The following is a 23318-nucleotide window of genomic DNA, read 5'->3' on the forward strand; positions in this document are numbered from 1 at the left end:
TGAATCCAAGCGATAACGTCCTAAGTTCTATATATAGAACGCATATATATATATATATCTTTCTCACACACACACACACACACACACACACATATATATATATATATATACGCACTCTCTCCTCACTCTCTGGCAATCCTTCTCCTCCTCTCTCTCTCTACCATCGCAATGCTTATAACGCAGATACGATATAAGTCACTCGGCCGAGCGACACCGGTAGTCGCGTGTAGTGCAATGACGAGAGCGTTCTCGTTAAAACGATCTTAAACGACTTTGGGACGTGACGTGGATAGACGAAGAAAACGAGAGACAGAGAGACACAGAGAGAGAGAGAGAGAGAGAGAGAAAAAAAAGAGGGAAAGAGAGAGACATAGAGAGGAATGATTGAGATGTTCCGTAGTGGAGATCAAGACGAAAGATAAGTACGTAGTGGTCTGAGTTACGTTCACGTCGAAAGCCTATCCTTCTTCTCACGTCTTTCAAGAAGCTAAGGATACAATTTTTAGGTAGAACCTGAGAATAGAATTTGTAGGAAAAAAAAACTTTACGTTAACTTTTTGGTGAAATCGAAAAAACGAAGATGGATAGTCTAAAGCCACCAAATTCTATAAACAACAACAACAGCAATAATAATAATAATAATAACAACAACAACAACAACGAAGGAAGACGAAGACTTTATTCCATGTCTTGCTTGAACGATCGTCCCAACGGTGGAGATCCATTATCCGTGAGATTGGCTTCAACTTATAGGTCAGCAAGATATGGACACGTTAACGATTATTGTCCTGAACGAATAGTTGTAGTCGAAGAGGACTTAACAGCTAATTCAACGAATAAACACGATGAGATCGACGCGGGTGATCCACCACCAGTCGATGAATCTCTTTTCTTCGATAATTTTGAAGCACTGAGAAATGCATTACGAGTAGACGGTAGCAATATAAGGTCAGTCTTCTGGTCTATGCTCAATGTTACCGAGATCAAATTATTATTGGAAATGGAAAAGAATTGTATCGTGCCGTCGGAAATCTCATTGAATGAACATTTGAAGAATCTTTCTTATATTTGGGCATGTCATCGTGGCCTATCTCATCTTTTACCTAAACTCGAAGAATTGGGAGCCGATATTAATTATATCGAACCGTGCACTGGTATGAATGCTATTCTAACAGCATCCTTGAGTGGAAATGTGTCATGTTTGGAACATCTTATAAGAAAAGGTGTCGATGTTAATTGTGCAAATCCAACGAATCATTACACGTCCCTTCACTTTGCGGCTTCAGGAAAATCGAGAGAAACGACCGTTCTACTTTTGGACAGCGGCGCCAAGTTAAATACTTGTGCTTATGAGGAAATAGTCGAACCGGTACTTCACTGTGCCATTCGGGCAAATGCGTTAGATGTGGTGAAGGTACTCTTGGAACGGGGCGCTAGCGTTGTCGAAAAGAATCATCTTGGAGAGACACCCCTTCATGTTGCTTGTTTCGTCCAATCGATACCCTGTGTCGAATTATTGCTAACTGTACCAGGTAGTAACATTAATGCTGTAGATCGTACGCATAGGACCCCATTACATTTTGCCGTTATGAGTACAGATTCTTCGGCAGTGTTGGTTGAACTTTTATTGAAGCATGGTGCTTTAGTCAATGCGGCAGATCGAACGGGCTTCACACCTCTTCATATAGCTGCTTTGAACGAACAGTCCCATTGCGTGGATACTTTGATTTGGGCCGGAGCTGACGTCAGTGCTACAACAAGTGCAGGCTTATCAGCTTTAAACATCATATTAAGAAAAATACCAGAATCTTTGCAAGTCTTTCGGGAAAGACTCGATGCCTCTATCAGGCTTAGACGGCCTGTACCACATAACAGAGAATTCGAAATGAGATTACACTTTGACCTACTATTTCCTAGCAACAATCAATGCGAAACCAGTTTCATCAATACTTTCGTACAAGAACGTCGAAAAGATCTGCTATCTCATCCATTGGTCATGGCCTTTCTTCATCTCAAATGGGAGAAGATAAGAAAGTTTTATTTGATGAGAATCTTCCTTTATGCCATGACGGTGATCTGTATGACTACTTATGTTCTAACGGCACTTGCATACAAATGTTACAATCACGATGATTTTCCAAGTTCAAAGATCTGCAACAGCAAAAGAATTTCAGGCTTTCTATTCAGAAGGCCAGTTATCGAAATTGAATGGTACCTCTGTCTCGTATTAACCTGTGTCACAATACCCAGAAAGATATTTGGTTTTATGGTTTACAAATCGGTGAAACAATATTTCTCGAACATAGATAATGTCCTCGATGGTATAGTTATTGTAAGCGTTTTCGTAACGTCATTTGTTTACACAGGAAAGACATACGATTGGCAAAATTATGTCGGTGCATTCGCCATACTTTGCGCCTGGACAAATCTTATGCTGATGGTTGGACAATTGCCTGCTTTTGGAACTTACGTTGCCATGTTCACACATATACAATTTGAATTTGCTAAACTTTTATTGGCTTATTCTGGATTATTGATAGGATTCACCATTAGCTTTTGCGTTATTTTCGTTGGTGAACCAGCCTTTGGTAATCCTTTTACCGGACTTATCAAGGTGTTAGCAATGATGGCCGGCGAATTGGACTTTGAGGGTCTTATTAATCAAGCGGATCAAGTTGCCGACGGTCCTTTCGTGATTTATCATCCATTATCTGTCTGTTCACAAATTCTCTTCACTCTCTTCATCGTTTTTGTAACGGTGATATTAATGAACTTATTAGTTGGCATCGCCGTACATGATATTAATGGTTTAAGAAATCATGCAGGACTTACCAAGCTGGTACGTCAAACTAAATTAATTCTTTTCACTGAAATGGTACTGCATAATGCTTCCATACCATATACCTTTCGAAAATGGATGACCGATCATAAAATAGACGTTGAAAATCGTAAACACGTCCTTGTTGTAAAACCATTAAATCCTTTGGAGAAACGATTGCCTAAGGATATTTTAAAAGCTGCTTATGAGATTGCACAAAAGAACATGCCATATATCAATGATGACAATATTAGTCTTAGCGACCATGTAACTTGGATGAAGCAACAAAGTGAAGAATCATCCGAGTCTGGTTTGAGATTGGCCGTCGAAGAATTATCAGCAAGATTGAATGCAAATGAAGAAACAATAAAGTCTCTTAAAACACAATTGTTACATATGAATGACATATTGGAGGATATTGTTAATCGTTTGGCGAAGGACAAGAGTATATGAGTTGGGCAAAGTGTACGTGAACATGAACACACAATTACATCTATATAAATGGATATATATAAATTATATATATATATATATATATATGGATTATTGTCACACCTATTTGCCTTTTATCAATAGAAAAGAAACAAACAAACAAACAAAACAAAACAAAACAAAAAACTCACTTAACGTATTATAAAACTGATATATAAGGGACCAATCTCAAGATGATTGATTTTATAGAATATACATTGATGAAGATTTAATTTTTCATTTTTTTCGCCAGGAAAATCTTCGTATAATCTGTAATGATGACGTTTCTTGCGAACAAGTATTATAACGGTTAGGTATAAATGTTAGTAGCTATATATATATATATGTGTGTCTGTATATGTGTGTGAGTGTATATATATATATATATTTAAGATTTGATTTTCTTCAGATAATAGATTTTTTCTTATACCATACCTTATCTCATTAATTCAAAGTTACAATATATTTTTAAAGAAAATTAATTATATACTTTGCAGATAATATTTCCATTAATTTTTACGAATATGGTTGAGAAAGTTGATATCGAAGCCACTGTTGAAAATGGAGGACCTACTGGACAATCAGGCGCGATAAGGTGGGGCATTGCATGGGGTCTCCGAAGTTTCGTTACTCCTGAGGTTATAGAAAATATGAAAATTGGTAAGATTATAATATTTACATATTATAATTTGATGTACGCGATAGTAAATAATTTTCGAATTTCTTAGCTGGATTGTTAACGAGAGATTGGAGGAGACGCGAAAGGAAAAAGTTTGGCCAAGAAGGAGCAAGAAGGAAATTTACATGGAAAAAACGTTAATCTTCGAAATATATTTCTTTTGTCTAAATTAAAACAAAAAAAAAAAAAAAACAAAAAAACAAAAAAAAAAAGAAAATGTAATTATATCTCACACATATAGAATAATAGATTTAAAAATAAATTTCTTTACCTTAAACATAATTCTTGCCAAATATTACACATATTTTATTCGTTTCATTGGATAAAACTATTAGCCATATACATATATTCATCAGGACATTTATAAATGTTAGGAAAAAAAAACTTCCAATCTCTTTTCATGACATTTAATATGTTTGATACTTTAAGTATTAAGCTATATTACATTTTTTGTAAAGGTGTTATACCAAGCAATTTCATCCCTTGTGCAAGGACATTTCTTGCCACGTGGAACATGAGTAATCTTTGATCGCTAATGTCTGCTGTTTCACCTTTAACCTTTAATATTTTTAAAGCTTTGTTGATAGTGTGGCTGAATAAAATAAATATTTATAAATACATTGTTACGAAGCATTATTATAATTATTATGTTGTATGGACTAACCTCAATTGAAAAAGATATGTAACTAAAATGCTTGGTTCTAAATCTTGATAAGATCTTAAAACAGTATTTTCAAAGTTACTAATTATACATATCAAGTCGTCGACTATTGGCTCTTTCAAAACTGATGGATAACATTCAGTTGGAAGAGTAGCACCAGAATTTTCTTCTAAATTAAAAAGACGACAATGTACATATTGCAGGCTTGTACCAGTATCTCCTTCTATCTGATATTAAAACATAAATATATTCTTATAAATTATTACAAAATCGCTTTAATGAGATCAAAAATTATATATATATAAAAAAAAAAAAAAAAAAAGAAAGAAAAAAATATTAAAAAAAAATAAAAATCTCACGTCGAATGCTGTATTCCAATCGAATTTATAATCTCGCTCTCTCCTTCGTCTCAAATCATTAATTATCACAGAAGAAATTCCTAATATGTCGGAACTATTATCAGAAATGTCCAAAGAAACTTTAGTTGCTAAAATATATAAATGGGATTTTATAATTTTCTTTTAAATAATGAAGCTCTTTATTTAATATAACAAAGAATATAAGAATAACTTACTGGGAGATTGAATTTGTTTTTCTCTCATAACATCTCTTATTTCATTTAAAATATCTTCTAAAAATATAGCTGTACCTTTTCTAGTACTCATACCAAGTATTCGTCCATACCTTATATGATTTAATCTCTCTGCCCAAGACATGTTCATTTTATGTAATATTTCTATTAGACTTGTAAAATGTTTACTTTGCGTTTGGTCAACTACATAATACATCAAATCAAATTTATACTTTTTATACCTGTCAATAGCTGCTCCCACATCTCTCGTTAAATAGAGTGATGTTCCATCACTTTTAATAATAGGTATGACTTTTTCTGAATTTAAATGTATCACTCTTCTATTTTCTTCATCATATGACAATAAATTCATATTTTCCATTAATGAAATTATTTCCTTTATATTCACAGATCTATACATAGATTCCCAATGATATTCATCAAAAGTAATACCTATTCTATCATAAGTTTTTTTTAATTCCTCTGTTGTATATTTTCTAAATAGCTCCCATTCTTGACACGCAATACTTTCTCCAGTTTCTAATTGTCTAAAGATTTCTCTAGCCTTATTTCCAATACTGGAATCATTTTCCATTGATTTATTGGCAAGTACGTAAGCATTATACAAACTTTTAATAGCGTCATTTTGAATTTTCTTACTATCAAGATTAGACATATCAATGCCAATCTGAATGAAGCCATATTGAGTACCCCAATCACCCAAATAATTTATCCTTCTGACATTATTTCCCAAATAACTATTTATATTGGCTACATAATTTCCTATAATTGTCGAACGTAAATGTCCTAAATGAAATGGTTTTGCAATATTTGGTGAACTAAATTCAACTATTACATTTTTATTGTTGTTGATAAGTATATGAGGTACAATTTTATGACAGTTTCTTTCAAGGAATTGCTTAATGTAATCTTCTCTAAATACATTAAAAGATAATGCGTTCTCTTCAACAGTAATATCACTTAAATCTGATTTTATGTCAGAATTTAATATAGTTTTTATGTTATTTCTTAAATCATACTGTTTCGTTTGTAAAGGAAGTATAAAAGAAAATATTCCCGATTGTCTTGGCTTCATCTTTAAATAAGAAATTATATTACTTGCATCCTCTACATTTTCTGTAAACTTTGTAATCTACAAATTAATATAATTTTATAAATATTTTTTTTATTCTTCCAAAAGTCGGTATCCTAACGTTTGAATGTTTGTAACATTTATACAAAATACCTTCTTGTACAATACATGTCTTACGTTAGTACCCATTATAATACGATTTTTAATTAATATTTGTTTGTATATATAAAAACACTTTCATTTATATAAATACAAATGTTAACTCAGGCTAGGTTTTTGTATACTACGTTTAGTTACAGTATACGATTCATCTTTTGGTAGATGGCGTTAGCGTCGCATGATACGAGCCAATCATATGAAAGCATTTTTATGTTTCTTAAATTCAACCAATCAGAATTAAGATTATACATACGCGGCAAATACTAGCTCTTATGAAATTTCGATATTGGTAGTGTTGCATCGTTACAGTTTGTTTATGTTTCAGATGTCTTCCATTTTCGTCGATACATGTTCTTCTTGTATGTACGCATTATTTTAATGAGAATAAATCTGCATATATTTTATATTTAAATAACGTAGGATGAAAAAAATATTGAATTTTTGTAAAGTAAAACTTAATTTGTAATATAAATATAGATATACTTTTTTTTTTTTTTTTTGGAAATAATGCGTCACGTATTATAATTAAATAATTGATTTTTTATGCATAGTTAAAAATTTCAAAGCAAAGACATGATTTTGTGATATGGCCGAGTTGCATATCATCGGTCAAATTGCTTTAGCGAAAAATTTCAAAGAATCTCAGCTTTTCTGTAAATGGAGTTTTCATGCTGGTAAAGAATAATGATTTACCTGTAATCACTTTTTTGTCTATTTAATAATTTACTATAAATATAATAAAATAATTGTCATTTTTAATGAAATTATTTTGACAATGTAATAGGAAATGGTTGGAAAATTATAGAAGGAAGTGAAGAAGGACAAACCCAAGAAAGTTGTGATGTATATACCAATGAACCAATTTGGGATCATCCTATCGATATACATTATACTACGCAAACATTACATAATTCTCCAAAATTACTTCTACAAATATTTTCTAGAGATAATTATGGTAGGATATTATTCAATTCTTACGGTGTTTGTAATATACCCTTATCTCCTGGATCTCATTGTTTGAATTGCCATACATGGAAACCAATTGGTTAGTATAATATTTTCTAAAAAGATACAATGTAAATATTTTTTATTTGTATATATTTTTTTTACATTGATATAGGTGATTGGAAAGATAGACTCAGAGATAAATTTTTAGGAGTGGTTTTACAATTGAAATCTCCAAACGTTTTAGTTAACACGATAGATAGATTTGAGTTACTTACGGAAAGTATGGGTACTGTACAAATCGATCTGCATATACTTGTCAGAAATTTTGACAAATTTGGATGTCATTTATGAAGACATATTAAATATTGCAGAGAGATAGCTATATGATCTCATCAAATATATAAGAACTTTTATAACATAAAAAAAAAAAAGAAAAAAAAAAGAAAAAAAAAATGCTAAGAATATTTCTATTACTGCACTTCATTTTTTTATTTAACAAATTAGTCTCTCCAGAAAGAATAGAGGATATAATAACGTGTTTGAAGGGAACAGAATGCGATGAATTTGCGGATACTGATAATTATACGGAGACATACGAGGAAGTTGGTCTTTCATCAAACAATTCTCAAAATGTCACCATTACAAATTTTCCCGAATCTTCTACATCAAGTATTAATTTAATTAATACAACTCAAAATCAACAACCTGATATAACGACTATTGCGCCATCAATTGTAATGCATAAATTTAATCCAGAAATGGAAAATGATAATATATACAAAAAACAATCGGACATATGTGAATGCGATTTAACTGTAATTATAATATACTTTTAATATTTATTTTACATTTAAAGTGCTATATCGAAAAGAAATAATTTATTATTTTATTTAATATAAACAGGTGGCATCGTGCGACATCAATTGTTGCTGTGATATGGACTGCAAAGATCATCATTTAAAAGTATTCACTCATTGTAAAGATTATCATACAGAATTGTATGATAGTCGTTACTGTTACAGTAGAAACTTTATTGAGAGAAATAATACTCCTTTTATTCTGGAAAAATTAGCTAATAATTTGTTCTGCATTCTTTACGACAATCTTCCACCTGTATACAGTGTTAACAATAACTTAGTAAGTTTATTATTATTTCATAAAAACTGAAATTATTTTATTATACAAATCATCGTTTAATTAATATATCTTTTTGTCAAAGGCCATTAATAATCAAAAAGATTTATGGAAAGAGATAAACGAAGACAAACCAAAATGGAAATTTGAATATCATCAAAATATGTTCATGTATAATATCACTAGTATTTATAAAGAAGGTGATCTTGTATGGAAATTACAAAATAATTATATAAAACCTTTAGGTAATATTATAAACTATTATAAATAATTAAACGGATATAAACTTATGTTTATAATTATATATATTTTTCTTTTTTTTCTATTTTTTTTTCTTCTTATTATTTCAGAATTACTACAAACGGGCTTTACAGGAAAATGTTCGTTTAAGAAAACAATTAGATATCTCCATAAATGGAAAGATTCTTGTATGCAAGTTGAATTAACCGATACAAATCCGTTCTTGTTTCCTTCAACGTATAATAATTTTACAATTATTAAATCTTTGGATTTGTTTAATCAAACTTACGTTCTTTTGTCTGATCAAGTATGCAACTTATAAATAGTACAATATAATTTATATAAATTTTCTAAGTTAACAAGATTTTTTTTATTTTTATTTATTTATTTATTTTTTTTTTTCTTTTTATTTTTTTTAGAGCTGTCCAAAGAACATATGTTTATCTCCGATCAATCATTATTGTAAGAATTCTTGGAATAATTGTAATGACAAAGAAATATTGGGTTCTTGCACAAAGGGAATTTGTCAAAATATTATTAAAGGAGTAAAATATGTAATAAGCCATAACGGTACTGCAGGTATAGATTCTATTGATATACATTTTCTAATGGTTAATATTTCTCAACAATTCTATCAATCCTTCGAGGTAAGTTACGAATGGAACGATCAGAATGAAAAAACAATATTTGAACGTAGTGGTAATCCTGGTTATATTCGTGGAAAACCATTAATCATTGGTACCATAATGACAAATAAAAGTAATAATATAGAATTTCATTATATTAGTTTTAACAAAAGTAAAAGTTTTTTAACATTGCCATTAGGAGAACAAAATCGTGAATGTAGTCAAATTAATAGACATATCGTAGCCTTCGGAGAAGACATCAAATTGAAATGTTCTCTGACATTGAATACGATTAATTTTACAACAACAACTTGTATAGAATTGTATAACAAAACATTAAGTATCTTAATGGAAGATACTTTGATTAATGTAACACAAGCCGATCGATATCCAATATATATATCAAAGTTAGGTAATTTTACAAATAACGATACTTCTGCATGGATAAAAATTTTAATTGATAGATTACCTCAGCACGTAATAACAGGTCAAATTCTTAATGGTTGGATTAAATGTTCAGGATTAATAACCTCTATAAAATATGATATATTATATTCCGTATTATCTAAACCAGAAAGTTTAACGAATTATGATATATTAGGGATAGGTGTTACATTTTCCGACGAAAGAGATTTATTTTGGTCAAAATGTATAAACAAAAATTGTACAGACCTGCTTCAAATCGACATTACCAGTTTTGTAAACTTTCATGATATATCTAAGCCATCCCGATATTATTTCGCAGGTGGTCCAAATTTAGACTTGACATTACCCTACGACTTTTTTTATCCATTTCTAAATAATGGAGATATAAAAATACAACCGTCCATTAATTTAATATATATCGTAGTTATAGTTTTATACGTCGTTGATATAATGTAATAATAAGTGCACTCTCTAATTATAATATTTCTCCTTATTTATTTACACTATCTCTCTCTCTCTCTCTCTATATATATATATATATATATATCCATTGTATATCGAATTAAACCTAACGTTATATTTTCTACGTGCATCACAAAAAAAAAAAAAAGAGAATTGTAATGTATGACACACCAGAACGAAAATAATGTATAATAAATATTTTTGGTATTTTCATTAAAATTAATATTTACACGTAACAGCACTAACTTTCATAATAATTCTTCTTCCAATCGTCATTTAATATCACTTTTGACAAGATCATAAATGTATTTTACGTTTATACTTCGAATATATTAACCTATTCGATATAATATTGTATAGTATATAGAATAGAAAATTTCACGAAGAAATTATATATTACGATTCGACCAATAAAATATTAAATCATTCTTTAAGCGTTATTTTACGATTGGAGAAACTATTGGATAATTTTCATAGATTTGCGCCCTCTGGCGTGATAACTGATTATTACATAGTAAAAGCAGAAACTACGTTATATATATATATATATATATATATAGGAAGAAAGATAAGGAGCGAGTGAGCGAGCGAACGAGTGAGAGAGAAAGAGATATATATATATATATATATATAATGACATAGAGAGAGTAAAAGATAGAACGATAGGCGCGCAAAGCAGTTGCGTCGTCATTGGCCAATCAGAACTTACGATCGATCCCACCTACCAATCTCAGTGCGGCCATTCCCTTCACTCGACCGTCAGTACGAACTCGGCAGCCTCGCGGTGCACTGTGGGAGAATTGGGTTGTGCTTCGGCTGGATACAAGATGGCTGACACTTGTTAGCCACCAGTGTATTTTTGTTCGATTCAATGTGCATTTAAAGTTTTTAAAAGGAAAAAAAAAAGAAAAAATAAATATATATAGAAAGAGAGAGAGAGAGAGAGAGAGAGAGAGAGAGAGAGAGAAAGAGAAAGAAAGAGAGAGAAAGAAAGAGAGAAAGAGAGATAGAGAGAAAAGAAGTAAGTGCCTTCGTAGAGAAAAGCGCGTACGCATTCATATATATATATATATATATATGTACATACATACACATATACGTGTATATATATGTATATATATATATATATATATATATATATATATATATACGGGATTTGGTAGGAGAGATTACGGATACGGACACGATCGTTAGAGAAACATTTCGAGACGCAGTATCCTTCTTAACGCCCATTTAAAAAAATATAATAATATATAATGTTTCGCCGAATAAGTTCGATCTTCTCAAGCACGAAATGTGCCGTGAAAGTGCGACCAATAAAATAATAATAATAATAATAATAATAATAATAATAATCAATCAGTCAATCAATAATAACAATAATAATAATAATAATAATAATAATAATAAATTATTCGTCAGGGAATAACATCGAATAATAAAGTGGCAAGGTGAAGTGTTGATTATCGTGGACTACTCTAAGCCGAGTTACGATCGAAGATTCTACAAGAGACGACAAGAAGAGAGTTTCTTCCTCGTTGGTATATATCTTCGACTCCCGAGGGTCCGCCTTTCTGCGTTGGGTGCCAGCAAACAAAAACGGATTATGTATGATATTTAACAATTTCTTTTTAACAAATATATATATACATATATATATATATATATATATATATATACATATATATGTATGTACATTCAAAGTTTTTGACGTGAAAAATATCAACGTGACCACTGGGTGTCGCGTTATTAAGCGTCTGGGACGACTATACCGTTCGAAAGTATACACACTGTCTCTCTCTCTTTCTCTTTCTCTTTTTCTTTCTCTCTCTCTCTCTCTCTCTCTATCTCTTTCTCTTTGTGTATGTGTGTGTTGCGTCGTGTGTCTTTTACTAGAGGCTTAATAGACTCTTCCGATTTCATGATATATCCTACTACACGCGAGAGAACACAGACGACGAACGTATTTCGTAAATGCATCGACAGAATGTAACGTCGATTGCGTCGTCGACGGCTTCGTTTGCGAGCTGCTGCTGCTGCTGCTGCTGCTGTTACTGCTGCTGCTGCTGCTGCTGCTGCTACTGCGGACGACCCATAATGGTCGACGCGGATAAATGTAAAAAAAAATTGAAAATGAAAATGAAATTGAGAAAAGGTACTGCGTATGTTCTTTCTTTGGTGTTTTTTTTTTTTTTTCTTTCTTTTCTTCGAAACGTCATTAAAGCATCACCCTTCGTACGATCGTCGTCTCTTTTGCCGATTCTTAACGATAAAGATATAACCTCTAAAAGAATCTATAGGTGATTTCATTTTACTTACATGTAATATATTCAACGTTTTTTCCTCTTTCATTTAATTTTTTTGATAACCGTTAAAATCTCTCTCTCTCTCTCTCTCTTCCTCTATTCAATAAATTCTTCGAAAACATTGTTGTTACGTCAAAGGCACAATATCGCAAAAAAAAAAACTATCGTCGAACGACGGATACGCTTTTAACAACATTCTTATTTATTCACCCGAGATACGTACGTACACACACGTAGAAATTCGTATTACGATTTTAATAACATTAACCTCTTATTATCAAAAATATTCTCAAATTTAATTTAATCCTTGTACGCAGATATTTAATTTACGTTTTAATATATTTCATTTATAAACAACAAAATCATATATATATATATATATGATTTCGTGATATCTTTTTTATAAATGCAGGAAGTTTTAGAAAACTACATTTAGTTTCCATAGTGTAGTATAAAAACGTTCTGTTAGATTACGATCATATCTATCTCTAAGCTTTTTATTTTATTTAGAAGGTAATATTCTATTTTATATATCATCGTAAAATAGTTCGTATTATTTGGATATACGCGAATTAATTGTATTTGTTTAATAACAAATAGTTGAAAAAAAAAAAAAAAAAGAAAGAAAAATAATAATATCGTACAAAACGTGAATATACGTAATTAAATGTAAATAACAGCCATGACAGACGTGAAATCCTTTTCATTGTATTTTGTGCACTCCAGTTCGAAACCACACAGGGATATATTTTAGCTTCGGTTGTGGACATCGTTCTCGCCCGTCTAAAATAGAAAACGGCTTGAAGTTTTCTGCACGATTACACTTCGCCTACTAAATATTCTTAACGAATTCTATTTATTCGTTAGTTTTATCGTTAATCCATCGAATAAATATATTTCCTTAGCTATAACGATAAGATATATATATATATATAGGTTAAGCGTACTAATTCATTTAATTAGCACGAATTTCATTAACGTTATCGAGATATATGACATAATCGATGATCGACGTTAATGCGTTAGAAAAATATTCTTATAACGTATCTGAAATACGTCACATTAGACAATTTTATTGGCAAATTTAACATTTATTTCGTACAGAATTGGAAGAGCAAAATTTCCTCTTTTTTTTTTTTTTTTTTTCTTTTTTTAGATTTCTCATAATTTTACAATTCGAAACAGAAGTTAACCTAAAAAGTCTCGAAGGAGAAAGAATAATAATTGGTTGAAAAAAATATTATCTATGTTAATTTTGGCCCGATCTTGTGTTACATTTATTTAGAACAATAGAACATTTTTAAGATATTCGCGTTCGATCTGTGTTAGATCAATAGAGTTTAGATCAATATCATTGATCATCGAGGACATCAGACAATTGTTACTTTATTATTTTCATCATTATTTGCGCATAATAGTAATAATAGTAGTAGTAAAATAATAATAATAATAATTCGTCTTTTTCCTTTTTGTACGTCGAAACAATAGGTATCGAGAATAACTAGCAATTCGATGGGTCAGATTGCTGTCATTCCCAACAAATTATTTATGATCAGGTCCGTCATATTATCTTGGTTCTTTTCCTTTCTCTTTTTTTTTTGTTTTTTGTGTGTGTGTGTGTGTGTGTGTGTGTGTGTTTTTATCTTGTAGTGTCGTTAGGATAATGATCTTTATCTTATAAATCATAAAGTCAACGATCAAAGACCCTTTTTACACGTTAGAATTTGAAAACATAACTTACAAAAGTATTACGCTTTTAACAGATGATCGTCATATTTAAAATGGAGTAATTGTAAAACGCGAATGAGCTTTCATTGTTCGTTTCAAATTCACGATCCATTGAAAGTTTATTTGTTTTGTCTAATATTAGATCGAAAAGATCGATCGATATTCTTTTTCTACCTACGCATGTATGTAATATATATATATATATATATATATATATATATATATATATATATTTATTGCTATTCTAATATAAGAAAAATATTAATTCAAACGTGACATTAAAATCCTTTTTACGTCGTCTTATAATCGTCGGTTTATTTCTTTGTTAATTTCTTACTTATTAGCCACCACATCATAGCTCTTCTAGCTTTCAATCTTCGTTTAAATTATACGTCATTCGGAACAGTTCGACTTGCTTACGTCATCCCCCTCCATAGTATATACTCATTCGAAAGCTCGTTGATACTGTTTACATCGAAGCTTGCCATGCCAGTATGTTACATACTATCATCCGGACACTACGGAAGTCAAACTTGTCTCTCTTTCTCTCTCTCTGTCTGTCTCTCATTTATATTGTATCGATTTAAAAATTATTATATACGAAAGGATCACAAATCCAAAAGTGCTTGAAAGGATTTTTCAAAAATCACTTATTGTTTTTCAACATTTTTTTAAGCATGTCATTAGGTTATAGTCCTGTCAAAGTTGAGCTTTATAATTTTACGATCTGGGGAAAAAAACCATTGGTTTGAAACGTTTCGAAAAGGAATGATTGGTTTGTAAAAAAAAAAAAAAAAAAAAATGTTTGGTCTACCCTTTAGGCTTTTTCTAGATTTTTTTTTTCTTTCTATATATATTTACAACTGGAACATACACACTAGTAATGCATACATGCATACGTTTGGATCGTTAGCTAACGGTCGTCACCGTTAACAAGCGCCATCTTGTCCCACGCGCCGAGTTATTCACACATTTCATTTTTCTTTCATCTATCCTATTTATACAATGAAATATCACATTTTTGTTATAATAATTTAAAAAGAAAAGAAAAAAGAAAAGTAAAAAGAAAAAGAACAAAAATTCTAAACAAATATCCGATCTCTTATATGTCACTTGATTCTTATTATCAATTATAATACATTGCTTCGGTTGTATTTCTATCATCATTAGTATTCAACTTAAGTAACATTTATGATTAAATCATTAGAGAATGAATCATAATTTTCATTCTGTCGGATTGAGGATCTCTTTATTAAGGATAACGATTAAGGAAAGGACAATAAACCGATACCGGAGTACGAATACAAATTTTCATTTCATTGATTAGTTTACGTTCGATCATGTTCGTGGTTGGATCTAACGGTAGTATATTTATAATCATTGTTATTTGGACACACGACATAACACGCGCGCACACACACAAATAAAAGTGTGATTCACAAATATTCATATATATCTATAAATATATATATATATATATACATACATAACATAGGTTATATTCATGCTACTGATCTCAAGTCTCTTGGGCCGCACCTCACACATACACTCTAACATATACTACCTTCTTGTACAATTAAATGAAAGGTAATCCGATGTTTGTTTCGACGATGTGCATGCATATATATATATATATATGTATATGTACATATAAACATACACACGTAGTACATACTCGAGAGAGGTATAACCTCTCTTCTTACGAGCTGTGTTCGCAAACGCGTTCTTACTCGTTCAATCTCGAGAACGAATCCCATTTTATTACTTGCACGGTCTCGACCTCGCTCACAAATCAAAATTTTATTTTATTTTATTTATTTATTTATTTATTTATTTATTTATTTATTTATATATTTAAAAGTTGTGAATACGAAGGATCACAAGTATATATATATATATACGTTTTATATTTCCACATACATATATATTTTTATTTAATTCTCTACAGAATCTCGAAACATTTAATTAATCGAAGTTGTTTGAATTGTTCGCCATTTTTTTTTCTTTCCTTATTCTTTTTTTTTGTTTCTCTCTCTCTCTTTTTTATGATCAATGACGTCACATTCATCCTATTCGATTCTTTATCGTAACAGTAATGCCAACAATAAAATACCATTGTTTGCGTTTCTCTTCCGAGAATCTCGTTTCTAGTGGTCGTCCTTTCTTTCCTTCTTTGGCGGAAGATCGAAGTCCAGTGATAGAAAATGAGGTTGGAATTATTCTTTCTTCTTTTTTTTTTTTTTTACAATGAGTTTTTTATTTTTTTTGGGGTGTGGGATCTTCTATGAATAGTTGACATATTATTTTGTTGAATATTATTTATACGTCCATTTAATAGATTTCCTAAATCGTTTTTGAAATCACATATGATTTATAACAGTAGCCGCTTGTTAATTAAGATTGGTATTACATTTCAATTAGGACGAATGCAATTCAAAGGATGAACTTATCGTAATAAATACAATTTTCGTGTCTTTCATTGATTATAATTTAAATAGAATTGATAGATTTATATTGAAATCGTATGATTTTTAATACAGTAGAATAAGGACATTGAGGTTAGAATTAATTTTAATTAGGATAAACTTTTTTGTATCTTTTATTGATTATTTAATAGAATTGATAGATCGTTTTGAAATCGTACGATTTAGCAGTGGAACAAGGACGGAGTCATTTGTTCATATTCAAGGACTCGGGAAAGAGAAAAAGAGAGAGAGAGAGAGAGAGAGAGAGAAAGAATCAGAGAGTGAGAGAGAGAGGGACATATATATGTACATCATATGCACTTATGTATGTATGTATATGTATATGTATATGTGTATGTGTATATGTATGTGTGAAGACGGAGACAGGCATTTATCTTAAGAGAAGCGGAAAGTAGAAACGCATTTTCGTATAAAGTTCCTTGAGTTTGGTCGAGAAGGTTAATAAATGCGGATGACTCGTAGCAAGTTTTTCTTATGCATATATTCTCGTAAAGTTCTTCTCAGTGTCGTTCAAATGAAGCTATCAAGAAATATTTTATATTAATCAAATAAACGTACGGTTTCTATAAGTTTTATATATAATCGTATGAACGATCAGAATTTATTGCGAAATTGATAAAATTGTACATTGTAATTATAAGAAGATAGAGATATAGAGAGAAAAACAGAAAGAGAGAGAAAGAGAGAGAGAGAGAGAGAGAGAGAGAGAGAGAGAGAGAGAGAGAGAGAGAGAGAGAGAGAGAGAGAGAAAGAGAGATATCTTTCAATCGTGATTGTACATTGAATCAGACTTGTTAAACGTCGATTGAAAAGTCAATAAGTATCGTTTCAAGTCTATTTCATTATATCTATATGTACGTATGTATGTTAGATTTTCTACGCTTCGAGTTTGACTTATGACTTATTAATTTTAAATAGTAGAGATCGTTGAGTATGGTATAAGATATCGGGGAATCAAAAGTTCCTAAATGATGATGGAAAAGATTCTCTTAGACGTGTAGTTTTACGATCTGATAAAAAAAGAAAAGAAAAAAGGAAGAAGAAGATATAATTAAATTCTTAAAATCTCATCTAAGAATTTTTCATTTGTTAAATGTTAGCTCTTGGTCAGCCGTCTCTCTCTTTTTATTTTTTTCGATTTGTTCCGAAGATAAGTTCATCATTTTTTTTTTTTTTTTTTATTGTAGCATCAAGTATTGTTAAAAAGTTTTTTTTTTTTTTTTTTTTTTTATAACTATGTTTACCGTAGAATTTTGTATAATTGCATTAGTAACGTCGATGTTTCATGCGTTAGCTTTTTTTTTGTTTATTTTTTTTTTTTTATTTTTATTGCCCAGCAATTACGTAATATGTACGTAATATTAATTTGGAAGATACAAGATCGAATCGTAATTATCTGTATTATGCGTTTTCTCTATTTTTTTTTCCTTTTTTTTTTTTTTCTTTTTCACGAAAAAAAATTCTTCCTCTTTGCCAGTGTAAGAAAATCGATTTGACCGTCGTCTATGTCTCGAAACTCGATCTATCGAAGTTTGAAACGATCGTATTCGGGTCACGTGCAACAATAGGCGACATGCAAAGAAAGAGTGTTGTATGATATCGAGGTTAGAGCTACGTGAAATGCCAAAGTGAGTTTAAGCGGATTCACACGGAATGTGCCACTGCTTTCCTTTTGGTACGCTTTTTTCAAAAGTTGTATAGTATATGTATACATATGTATGTATGTATGTATATATGTAGGAGAGAATTCCTAAGGTCACTTCTTTCTTCCTCCTCACGTAGAAACGTCGCTAGACTCTGCTAACGCATCGTTTTCTTCCAATGAACAAAATTGCAGGATGGATATAGATAGATTAGATCGTGATTATATTGGGGTATGTGACGAAAAAAGTGCGCCAATTTTAAATCCAATTTTATTTCTCTTTTTTTTGTCTGCAACAAAATTGATATAATATGAAAAATTTTATAATATAATGACTTATAATATAATTATAAACAAAAAAATGTTATAATCTATAATATACTATAATTTAGTTATATATATTTATATATTTATATATATATATATATATATATATATATATATATATATATATATTACACTTGTACACATTATGATATATTATATAGATTATACTGCAATGCATGATAACCTATCTTTCTTTTTTCTCCCTTTTTTTTTTCTTCTCAAATAACTGTACTATACCAATAATAAGATATAACTTTTATTTAATTTTTCAACATAGATAAAAAGAAAGAATTAATTTTATAGGTTATAAAAAATTAAATAACGTTTCACAAACAAATGGACACACACGCACACATACATATATATACATATATACATCAGTATAACTTCAAAGTTACGTAACATTAATGTATAGGATTAAGAATCTGTATATCTGATGCAACTATATATATATATATATATATAAAAAGAAAAACAAGTTTACTTAAAATAAATATCATTCTTTATTTAATAGACAGACGTTACCTCGAACGTCATTCATTCTTCTCTTTTCCATTTTTTTTTTCTTCTTCTTTTGTTCTTCTTCAAAGGCAGTAATTAGACGAAGTCTAATTGTTTATCGGACGCATATATATATATACCTTTATTCGTATTTTTATTATCAACCAGTTAAATGCAATCGTTGAAAAGTAGAGATACAGACTTTTCTCTAATATAGCTTTGCGTGTTATTACATTTGTCACGCGATGTGTTAATTTCTCTTATGTAATAGAAACATACACACATACATATTATGTATGATATATATATATATATATATATCATATATATATATATATATATATATAATAAGTTCATGAAGTTCATGAAGATGTATGTATCAACAACGAAGTCAACGACGCCCGTTCGTCTAACCGCTTACATTACATTTTAATAACAACTTCCTTCTTCTAATGATGTAGTCGTTCGTCACTTATATATATATATATATATATATATATATATATATATATATACACGCACGTATTTATTTTACATATACTTTATTACAAGTTATCTTCTTTGTAAAATGGACTTTGCCGTTTGAACAAGGAATAGCTTTAAATGTTGATAAGGAAGAAAAAGAAAAGCATCTTGATTTTTCACGTCACATAATTTTTTTTCTCTTTTCCTTTTTTTTTCCTCTTTTTCATTTTTTTCGTTTTATTTTCCCCTTTTTCTTCATTCTTTGTATACATGTACGGTACGTATGTGCATACAAGTTGAGTACGTCTTTATAGACTTTGTTCTTTTAAACAACGAATAACTTATAATATCGATTAGAATAAAAAAAAGAAAAAGAAAGAGAGAGAGAGAGAGAGAGAGAGAGAGAAAGAGAGAGAAACACAGAGATGCGAGGTGAAAAGTTCATTGATAATTTTTAACATTTAATTACTTTTTGCGAGACATTTTGGATTTGTAATTTTATGATCTTTGACAGAAAAAAAGTTTCGGTCTTTTCTTTTACCGTTTTTTTTTTTTTTTTTTTTTTTTTTTTTAATATATATATATATATTTACACAATGGAGTATAAAACGAGCATTAGAACAGACTTATAAGTTGAATAAAACCTCATAGAGACAGAGTAGAAATTATTCAAGGATCGAAGAAATAAAAAGACGTAATTGGTCGAAGTGTGTTAAACATGCAAACGGTATATATGTTCATTAGCATACTCGAGAGCTCTCTGTGGTTGTTGTTGCAGTACAAGTAGAAGAGTCATGTTTCTCGTATCTAATCATTCAACGAAATTGTATTTTTGGTTAGAACGTAATAATTGAGAATGATTATGTATTATATCTATTGTAAAGATAATCGATCACGTATATATTCGATCCGTAGAAAATCGATGGGGATGAGGATGGAGTCGAACAAAAGTATTTTATATGATATTTTAAAAATTAATTACACACTTTTTCGCGACCATTTAGATTAATTTTTGTTTCTTGTTCGAATCGTCGAACTACGAGCCTAGAAATTCTTTTTATTGTTATCTATCTATTCGAAACAAATAATTAGCGTAAAAGCCTTGAAAAATATATATATATATATATATATATATATATATAACGAAAGATTAATATATATAAACGAAAGAAAAAATATATATGTAATACTAATAATAATGATATTACATTTTTATATGCTTACAATCATCGAATAAAAAAATTTTCTGAATAAATTTTAATATAGAAAAAAAGTAATATATATATATATATATATATATATATATAGAATAATAATAATAATAATAATAATAATCACACATTTTTATAGTAATAATCATTGAGTTAAAAAAAATTTTTTTTTTAACGCCTCTAAAATTTTCTGAATAAATTTTAATGAAGGAAAAAAAAATGGCAATAAATAAATAACATGAAATAAATAACAACAAAAAAAAAAGGGAGAGAGATAGAGATACAGGGAGGGGAGAGAGAGAGAGAGAGAGAGAGAGAGAGACAAAAATATTTATATTTTGATCGTTACGAAACGATATATGATCGATCATATATCTCGATACATGAATCGGCAACAACCAATTGCATACTAGACGATACTAATTAATAATTAATAGGAACGTTACGTACATTTATATGCTTATGAATACAAGTGGCAGTAACAATAGATACACAGTCTCTCTCTCTCTCTCCCTCTTTATCTCTCTCTTTATCTCTTTATCTATCTCTCTCTCCCCCTTGTAGACATAGGGGAGGAGGTAGTTGTTTAATAGCTTCGTATATAGGGCGAATGCAAAACATCCTGCATCGTTAAAGAATAAATTTCGTAAGTACATTGTCGAACCTTTCGTTCTTATTTTTTTTTTCTTTCTTTCTTTCTTTCCTTCCTTCCTTCTTTCTTTTTTCTTTTTTTCTCTTCTTCATCTCAAAATTTTGTTTTCTCGGCATTATCATTAATTAAAAGAAAATGTGCAGTTGTAAAATTCGCACGAAAGAAATTTATATATCTCGGTGATAATCATTATTTATATCGTCGAATATATTCGTCCACGTTCAATCGATCTTTTTTCAATTCTTTGTTTCTTTTTTCTATTTTTGCTTTTTTTTTTTTTTTTTTTTATACGTATGTATAAATAATATTTATCCTTTTTTCATAAATAGAGCGAAGCAAAAGTTCTTAGATCTTAGATTTTAAAAAATCAATTACATATTCTTCTTCGAGACTTTTTTTTCGATGAGTTTCTTTTTTTCCTTTTTTCTTTTTTTCCATGTCCTTTTATTTTCTTTTTTTTTCTACAGATTCAATCATCGTACTGTATTTGTAAAAATGTTCAATCAAACTCTTTCCACATTCTTTTTACATACGCGTACAATCTGCGCCCGGGCAAAAAGTTTGTCTTAATTAATTTTTTAAAGAATCGATTGTTTCATTTCGGAATTCTTTTTTTTTTTTTTTTTTTTTTTTTTTGAAATCGTAGAATTGCAAGCTCGTATAGCTCGATAAAATAATGCGAGTTCACGAGTTTTGGAAAAAAAAAATAGTAATTATTTTTTAATATCATCTAGGAACATTTGGTTCGTTTAAAAACTTTAGGCTTACCTTGTAAATATGTGTGTGTATATATATATATATATATATATATATATATATATATATATATATACATAAGTGTTTAAAGGAAGGAAGGAAGGAAGGAAGAAGAAAAGAAGTTGGACTCTCTGATAACTTTGTAGGTCAACGTAAAAAGTAATTTGATCGCCATAGCCGTGGAAAATGTAGGATTTCGTTGGCGTAACAAACTAACAGAGTTTCCACAAGTATGGTATAGTTATATATCATAGGAAACACCTGCAGATGACGATAAGGGGTACCTGAAAGAGAGACTGTATTGTACTTGCATCAAGGCTGCCACTGTCGTTTCCCGAATGTCCGCAGTGCGGCAATCCTTTGTCGTTGGTATCCCAGTGATGTAGAAGAAAGAGATAGACAGAATGAGAGAGAGAGAGAGAGAGGGAGAGAGAGAGAGAAGTCTTCCTTTAAAGATGATGTCCTCGATCGTGTTGTTCGTGTATCTGGCGATGATCCATGATATTGTTTCGTATGTGTGTATGCGTGTGTATCTATATTATATATTTTATATATATTTTGTTTATATATATATATATATAATTTATTTTACTATAGACGTATAATTAATTACATACGTAATGATTATCATTATTATCATTATATTATTTTCATTATATGAAATATAATTATATAAATATACGATTACATATATCATAAAGATATATGTATTTTTTACATTGTCATGTAATTAATTTCAAAGTGTTATCCAATGAAATAAATATTAATATTCAATGAAATAATAATAATAATAATAATAATAATAATAATAATAATAATAATAATAATAATAATAATAATAATAAAGAATAGATAATTGTTTAATTAATCGAGTATATTAATTTTACATGGATAATGATAAATTAATTTGCGATAAATCTAATATTATTATATCGATATTATTAATATAATAAAAA

At 29.6% G+C, this 23318-nt stretch overlaps 5 protein-coding genes and 1 long non-coding RNA gene across 13 annotated transcripts in view; 4 read left to right on the forward strand and 2 right to left on the reverse strand.

Annotated features, from left to right (window-relative positions):
- The first annotated feature begins 512 nt into the window (after positions 1 to 512).
- Positions 513 to 3928, forward strand: LOC124427619 (transient receptor potential channel pyrexia-like). Of its 2 annotated transcripts, XR_006942995.1 has the most exons (3): positions 513 to 3283; positions 3543 to 3611; positions 3787 to 3928. XR_006942995.1 is itself a non-coding variant. In XM_046970767.1 (2 exons), the coding sequence occupies exon 1, from the start codon at positions 581 to 583 to the stop codon at positions 3269 to 3271; it is 2691 nt and encodes an 896-aa protein (XP_046826723.1). In that variant the 5' UTR covers positions 513 to 580; the 3' UTR covers positions 3272 to 3283; positions 3787 to 3923. The 2 variants fall into 2 exon arrangements, 1 of the variants encoding a protein (XP_046826723.1); XM_046970767.1 differs by lacking the exon at positions 3543 to 3611 and having other exon boundaries at positions 3787 to 3923.
- A 431-nt stretch (positions 3929 to 4359) lies between these two features.
- On the reverse strand, positions 4360 to 6625 carry LOC124427621 (probable arginine--tRNA ligase, mitochondrial). Of its 2 annotated transcripts, XM_046970769.1 has the most exons (5): positions 6447 to 6625; positions 5204 to 6353; positions 4989 to 5116; positions 4633 to 4856; positions 4360 to 4560 (listed from the first exon to the last, which is right to left on the reverse strand). In XM_046970769.1, exons 1-5 carry the CDS (start codon positions 6480 to 6482, stop codon positions 4410 to 4412), a joined length of 1689 nt encoding a protein of 562 aa, XP_046826725.1. In that variant the 5' UTR covers positions 6483 to 6625; the 3' UTR covers positions 4360 to 4409. The 2 variants fall into 2 exon arrangements, with proteins under 2 accessions (XP_046826725.1, XP_046826727.1); XM_046970771.1 differs by lacking the exon at positions 4360 to 4560 and having other exon boundaries at positions 4661 to 4852.
- Positions 6626 to 6740: 115 nt separating this feature from the next.
- LOC124427622 (B9 domain-containing protein 2-like) lies at positions 6741 to 7751 on the forward strand. The gene is made up of 4 exons (XM_046970772.1): positions 6741 to 6811; positions 7004 to 7126; positions 7237 to 7497; positions 7573 to 7751. Exons 2-4 carry the CDS (start codon positions 7039 to 7041, stop codon positions 7749 to 7751), a joined length of 528 nt encoding a protein of 175 aa, XP_046826728.1. The 5' UTR covers positions 6741 to 6811; positions 7004 to 7038.
- Positions 7752 to 7852: 101 nt separating this feature from the next.
- LOC124427620 (tectonic-3) lies at positions 7853 to 10307 on the forward strand. Its single transcript, XM_046970768.1, has 5 exons — positions 7853 to 8215; positions 8304 to 8537; positions 8620 to 8779; positions 8885 to 9081; positions 9194 to 10307. The coding sequence occupies exons 1-5, from the start codon at positions 7853 to 7855 to the stop codon at positions 10280 to 10282; spliced, it is 2043 nt and encodes a 680-aa protein (XP_046826724.1). The 3' UTR covers positions 10283 to 10307.
- Positions 8405 to 10929, reverse strand: LOC124427623. 3 transcript variants are annotated; one of them, XR_006942998.1, is made up of 3 exons: positions 10535 to 10929; positions 10073 to 10195; positions 8405 to 8511 (listed from the first exon to the last, which is right to left on the reverse strand). It is a non-coding gene; the product is annotated as an uncharacterized LOC124427623 (long non-coding RNA). The 3 variants fall into 3 exon arrangements; XR_006942997.1 differs by lacking the exon at positions 8405 to 8511 and adding an exon at positions 9846 to 9965; XR_006942996.1 differs by lacking the exon at positions 8405 to 8511 and having other exon boundaries at positions 10016 to 10195.
- Positions 10930 to 11089: 160 nt separating this feature from the next.
- LOC124427617 overlaps positions 11090 to 23318 on the forward strand; it is a 74506-nt gene continuing 62277 nt past the window's right edge. For 3 of the 4 annotated variants that reach the window (XM_046970755.1, XM_046970757.1, XM_046970760.1), the window contains exons 1-2: positions 11090 to 11309; positions 11711 to 11896. The gene's annotated coding sequence lies outside the window, so the exon portion shown is untranslated. Of the gene's footprint in view, positions 11310 to 11616; positions 11897 to 23318 lie in introns of those variants that run through there. The other variant, XM_046970756.1, reaches the window with a different exon arrangement.

The sequence above is a fragment of the Vespa crabro genome, chromosome 10 (genome assembly GCF_910589235.1).
Source record: "Vespa crabro chromosome 10, iyVesCrab1.2, whole genome shotgun sequence".
NCBI classification, from domain to species: domain Eukaryota; kingdom Metazoa; phylum Arthropoda; class Insecta; order Hymenoptera; family Vespidae; genus Vespa; species Vespa crabro.

Excerpts from the sequence above, each read along its gene's own strand:
- LOC124427619 (XM_046970767.1), top strand. The coding sequence starts at position 581 with ATGGATAGTCTAAAGCCACCAAATTCTATAAACAACAACAACAGCAAT.
- LOC124427621 (XM_046970769.1), bottom strand. The coding sequence starts at position 6,482 with ATGGGTACTAACGTAAGACATGTATTGTACAAGAAG. Across the intron at positions 6,354-6,446 it reads GACATGTATTGTACAAGAAG|ATTACAAAGTTTACAGAAAA; the intron begins GTATTTTGTATA and ends ATTAATTTGTAG. Across the intron at positions 4,561-4,632 it reads ACATATCTTTTTCAATTGAG|CCACACTATCAACAAAGCTT; the intron begins GTTAGTCCATAC and ends TATTTTATTCAG.
- LOC124427622 (XM_046970772.1), top strand. The coding sequence starts at position 7,039 with ATGGCCGAGTTGCATATCATCGGTCAAATTGCTTTAGCGAAAAATTTC. Across the intron at positions 7,127-7,236 it reads TAAATGGAGTTTTCATGCTG|GAAATGGTTGGAAAATTATA; the intron begins GTAAAGAATAAT and ends ACAATGTAATAG. Across the intron at positions 7,498-7,572 it reads CCATACATGGAAACCAATTG|GTGATTGGAAAGATAGACTC; the intron begins GTTAGTATAATA and ends ACATTGATATAG.
- LOC124427620 (XM_046970768.1), top strand. The coding sequence starts at position 7,853 with ATGCTAAGAATATTTCTATTACTGCACTTCATTTTTTTATTTAACAAA. Across the intron at positions 8,216-8,303 it reads TATGTGAATGCGATTTAACT|GTGGCATCGTGCGACATCAA; the intron begins GTAATTATAATA and ends TAATATAAACAG. Across the intron at positions 9,082-9,193 it reads ACGTTCTTTTGTCTGATCAA|AGCTGTCCAAAGAACATATG; the intron begins GTATGCAACTTA and ends TATTTTTTTTAG.